The sequence below is a fragment of the Coccidioides posadasii genome, chromosome 2, assembly GCF_018416015.2.
Source record: "Coccidioides posadasii str. Silveira chromosome 2, complete sequence".
In the NCBI taxonomy this organism is placed as follows: domain Eukaryota; kingdom Fungi; phylum Ascomycota; class Eurotiomycetes; order Onygenales; family Onygenaceae; genus Coccidioides; species Coccidioides posadasii.
Window position 1 is genome coordinate 7,712,550 of NC_089408.1, and position 5,163 is coordinate 7,717,712.

Here is a 5,163-nt window from a genome sequence, read left to right on the forward strand (position 1 = left end):
TTAAGGTACAAAAGAGCTAAGTAGATCTGATATCTGCAACTGATGAAAGGGAGTCATATGTAGAATATAGAGATTCTCTAACTAGAAGACTGAATGCTGAGGTTCTCACAATCTGTGTAACTCATGTAATCCTTATACATTCAGAGCTGGGGTCACATGAGTACCCCTGAACATCCAACATTGTTCAATACTTGGTTGGTCTAAGTCTATATTCATAACACTATCCCCCCTTGCAAGCTGCTGAAAGTTATATATATTTTTATAAGACACTAAGTCATGTGCTCACACGCACATATAAAAGACTTCATGAATCTCTTACTAAGAGTCAGTGGCAATCCTGTTTACAAGTTGTATATAGTTGCCAGAATACCAGATCTTTTACCTTGTGTACTCTTTTTCTATATATATTCCTTCTAGAGATTCATTGTCATGCTGATCCACATGTATGATCCTCACACATATTTCCAGACATGATCAATTTGGATATGGTATGAGGCCCAGCAGGGCCATGAAATTTTAAAAAAAAAAAATGCTCAAGGATCTTGCAGCACTTTCATTGACATGCCCAGATATCATTAGAGATATGGGACAATCATGGCTGTTTGTTCTTGATGATTCATTCGGCAGAGTTAAATAGATCAGTAGCTAGATTCAATTCAAGCAATTTTAGCTGAAAGCCGCCCTTTCTTCTCTTGTTCCTTTGGCAAACTACATACGAGTACTGCCGACCCTCTGGTTTGTTCAACCATGTCACATTTAGCAGCAGCCAACGCTGCACAGCCTGAAAACCAAATCCGCTCTCTCCCACTTGGCGAGCCCTTGATCCATGCTGTTTCGCGTCTCCTGGATTCCAGCGGAGTCCCAAACGTTCTATGGGGAAACTACCTTCTCACTGTCTATGGAATCCCGTCGCTGAGCAATGTATGTGATGGGTGGCCTGCCGCAACTTCGCGGGGGAATCGTGGGACTGACATTCTGCAGGATGCTTCATTTGCAGTACCCGACGACATGATACCCCGAGCGCGAAAGGTCCTCAACAGCACTGCTGGCTTAGTCTCCTGCACGGACCAGAACTGTATCGTTGTTACAGTTCGATCTCGTCCCCCTCCTATCAACCATTTCCACTTGGACACAGAAGACACGCATATCTATCTATACCCGCTGTCCGAAGTGCTCCCAAACATTCCCAGTATCCCAGATGCCGGCGACAAAATCATCTCCGCGTCTGACCTTGGTTGCCTTCCTGAGCCAATAATAGGCTACGGCAAGGGTGCGTTTGCTCCAGAGTACAGCTCCGTGCGTGTGCCTTCAATTTCCTGCTTCCTGGAAGCCTGCCTCGTCAACTACGCACGCCTTGCTCGAGGTATTGAGGACAATCTAGGATGCTGCCATGACCTCCACTACATGAGCTGGGCATCGTATCTCATACAATACGTCCATCCACGCGGGTACCTCAACCTTGACTCACTTCAGCCGGTGTTCAGAGACTTTATAGTTAATGGTTTTTTGGAAAATAGTACTGCTGCATTTGTGGCAGCAAGGGAGAAACTCATTGCTTCTGTCTGATTTGAGTGGCTTTAAGAATTTTTTTTTATTTTATCTGTTGGTGCATGGAGAGCCATGCTAACAATGAACATAACAAATTATTGCATCTATGTGTATACGGCTCACTATACTACAGAGGACCAGTATCATTTAATGGACCATCATACAGCGCAAGTCTGCTGAATAGCACTAGCAATAGGAACCTAAATTTATAGAGCGTATTTGTGCAAAAGGTGCTACCCCAATGGTTTTGGTGTCGTAGTTGTAGAAGTACTATGGGGTTGCCCGGGTCGGGAGGCAGAGTTGTTTTTTAGCCGCCAACATCTACCAACAACTCAGCACCACAACACACCACAACCCAACATCAGAAATCAAGATCAGTGATTAAATCTCGATGTCGTGTCCCATCAGATGCATTTCCTTGCCAGCTGCTTGGACCCCAGAGTGAAAAGCCCAGCCCATCCATCTCTAAGTCTGAAGATTGAAATGCTATGAAGAGACATTCTCTTTCCCTTCTTTAACATTAGGTGGTCAATACTATTGGGCTAATGCTGAGAGTCAGGTGTGATAAACATACAGTGAATGGTTGTTCTATCAGATTCAGTAAACCATTGCTTCTGAAATACAATTTTGCAGTTTTGCTTGTTTGCCTCTGGGCATCTCTTGACTCAGGGTATCATCTTCATCTGGGCACCTGCTTTCTCCAGGTATCTTCTTCTTCTTCTTCTTCTTTTTTCAAGTTAACATCCAATCCAGCTGCCTTTTCACAGCTATGCAGATGGTGAGAACTGTCATGTGGCTATGTATATAGTATGCTTTGAGAAACAGATACCACAAGCTGGCTTAGGACTTTCTCTATCCCATGCCTAGCCTCAAGCATCCTTTCCCTTTGTCTGTACATTACACCCAATGGTTCAGCCATGCTAGCCTCCCAGGTGTGGTAGCAGTGACTCCTGTGCTGCCCAATTTCCATAACTTGGCAAGAGTTTTTCACTGTGTGTAGTGGCAGTCTGTGCAACCCTTGATACCTCTCTATAGGCTTCCTGTCTTGTGCCATTGTGGTGTGCTGCATCAATGGGGGAGTCTTGTAGGGGTACAGAACTGCATTGTTACTGAACAAGACTCTGGTCCTCTGGTTGGTCAGTGTCAGTCATGTTTCTAAATTGGTGCAGCACACCTGTTCAGATCATGAAGTGCGCTGCTCTTCTGGTCTTTGAGGGGGTGCTGAGGATTTTCTTTTGTCCATGCACTTTCCCTTCCATACCTTCCTGCGGAGGTTATTGAATGCAGGGCATGTGAGAAGGATGTGTTTTACAGTCTGATTGCCTCTGCCACATTGAATCCCGGTACATGTCTGCAGTGAAGAAAATCTCGCAATCTGATCTTTGCAGTCCGAAGTTGAATGATAAGAGAGCTAAGTGGCTTGTTGATGGACAAGTGTAGTTAAAGTGTATTCCGTGTAGGGATGGGGGTCAGTGAGAAAGATGATCTGCCTCTGGCCTCTGTCATCCATTGATCTGCCCACTCTTGCTGCACCTGTCGGTTGATCTTGCTGGATGCTGATGATTTGAGGGCTCAGAAGTGTGACAGCTTTGGGGCTGTGTTGTCAGCACATCATGCCTGAAAATGAGGCAAGAGCAAGAGGGGAGGTATGCAGTGTCAGTGCTTAAGCTGATCTGTGAGAAGATCTAATACTGCCTGTTGAAAGATGCAATCAAAAAGTATGCTGGGAAGGTATCTGTCTTCAAGGCTCAGAGCCAGCCTTGAATGTATGGTATGAGAAATGTCCAAGCTAAACCAGTAGTACGTCAATCTTGGGGATAAGATTCATGAATATTTTTGAGTAGGATAAAAAGTTGCCTTTCCAGGGTTGGTTCCGGTTATATCACAAAGAAGGAAACATCTGGCCAGGAGGAAGTATGTTGAAGCCCTTCTCCAGTTAGAGAGGCGGAGAAGAGCAGCGCTCTGTATGCATGATGATTGGAGTTCGTGGATCCTAATTGGGGACACCATGCAGGTCGCGAGATGGCGGCAGAACAGAACAGATGAGTTTCTAAACAGCTTCTTTGTCAAATTCATTGGGTAGATAATGATTAAACAACTCACCAAGAGGATAAAACTGTAAGAAATGGAGGAAATGAAAATGAACACCAGAAATACAAGAATAGGAGGCAAACGCCAGAGTATCCAAAGGCAAGGCACCATTATCATCAGTCATTAATAAGCCCTGGTCCAGTGGTAATGGAAATCATTCACGAAAATATTATGCCTTCCTACTAATTCTCAAAGGTAGCTCGCGGGGCGGATATGGTGGGCAAAGAATCCACTTGACGATTTCGTGGAATACAGCTTTGTTGTAACAGGACATCTTGAGATCGTGGACAGCTCTCAGGGCAATGTTGAGCTTGGGGTATTCTTGGGATGGATCGCAAGATGCCTGGACCACGCGTACTTTTCCGTTAAGGAAGGTCACCATGGTAGCCTGGAGGGATATATTAGCATTAGCATGGATGATGATGGATAAGAGATGGGGAAGGAAACCTACTGTTGATAGCCCATCCTGATATGTCAACGTCGGCAAGTATTTGTTCTTTGAGTGAACCCAGTCCAACTTGTTCATCTGTTCGTAAAAAATCGCGGTAGTCGCCAAGATTTCGCTATGAAGAAGATAATCCTTGCGATCCATTTCCTCTGGTTCCAAAGGGTGTGTGGTCCCGGATCGTCAAAACCCAGTGCTTCGGACTGTGTTGGAAGAGGTGGTGTCCAACAATAACGCGGCGAAAGGAGGACTCGTCAACCAAGCCTTGACATAGCGCTCCAAGCAGTGGACCGCCAAACCTGGAGTAAAAGAAATATTAATAAAAGAACAGGAAGAGCGGCTTCTCTTCTCTTACAGTCTTTCCCCACGAAAAGCCCGTGAAGCGCCGGCCTCCAGCTACCCAAGAAGATGAGAATACATCCAGTATTTCATGTCTCATTATTGGAGAAAGCACTGCTACACACCAAAGAAATGCCCACAGAGATCAACAAAGAACAAGAATACAAAGTCAAACAGATACTAGATCATCAGAAGATCAGCAGGAAACTTCACTACTTAGTGAAATAAAAAGAGTATGATACCTCAGAAAACATCTGGAAAACAACAGAAAATCTCAAGAACACCTGAATGATTATTAAGATATATCATCAATAATGCCCTCACTCAGCAAAGCATTAACAAACAAATCAGAAACAACCAGAAGAGAATCTGAGAAAGAAAAGTCATTTAATAAAGCAAGCAGATTCTGAACTTCTGTCTGCTCAGCTACTCTTTTCTGCTTCTTCTTCTCAAGATGTTCCAGATCTTCCATAGACTTTGATTCAGACTCAAGAAATTTACCAGTCTAGTTATAGAGTAACTTTTTCTGCTTTTAAAGACAGAGAAGACAGAAGAGAGTTTCTTACTTAGTACACTCAAGCTTATTCTAAGTCTTAAATAATTTCTGCTAGTCAGCAGCAGAAGAATTATTATTATAAATATAATAATAACCAGCACAAACACACTCACTACATCAAAAGAAATAACTTAACTTTAGACAAGTCTTACTCAGTAAAGAACATCAAGAGCAGAAAAAAAGC

At 43.7% G+C, this 5,163-nt stretch overlaps 2 protein-coding genes across 2 annotated transcripts; one reads left to right on the forward strand and one right to left on the reverse strand.

Moving 5' to 3' along the window:
• The first annotated feature begins 679 nt into the window (after positions 1 to 679).
• On the forward strand, positions 680 to 1,941 carry D8B26_004925 (uncharacterized protein). The gene has a single exon (XM_066124648.1). It carries the CDS (start codon positions 748 to 750, stop codon positions 1,564 to 1,566), a length of 819 nt encoding a protein of 272 aa, XP_065980729.1. The 5' UTR covers positions 680 to 747; the 3' UTR covers positions 1,567 to 1,941.
• Positions 1,942 to 3,808: 1,867 nt separating this feature from the next.
• D8B26_004926 (uncharacterized protein) lies at positions 3,809 to 4,231 on the reverse strand (the record flags this gene model as incomplete). The annotated part of the gene is made up of 2 exons (XM_066124649.1): positions 3,809 to 4,027; positions 4,091 to 4,231. The coding sequence occupies 2 exons, from the start codon at positions 4,229 to 4,231 to the stop codon at positions 3,809 to 3,811; spliced, it is 360 nt and encodes a 119-aa protein (XP_065980730.1).
• Between the last annotated feature and the right edge of the window lie 932 nt (positions 4,232 to 5,163).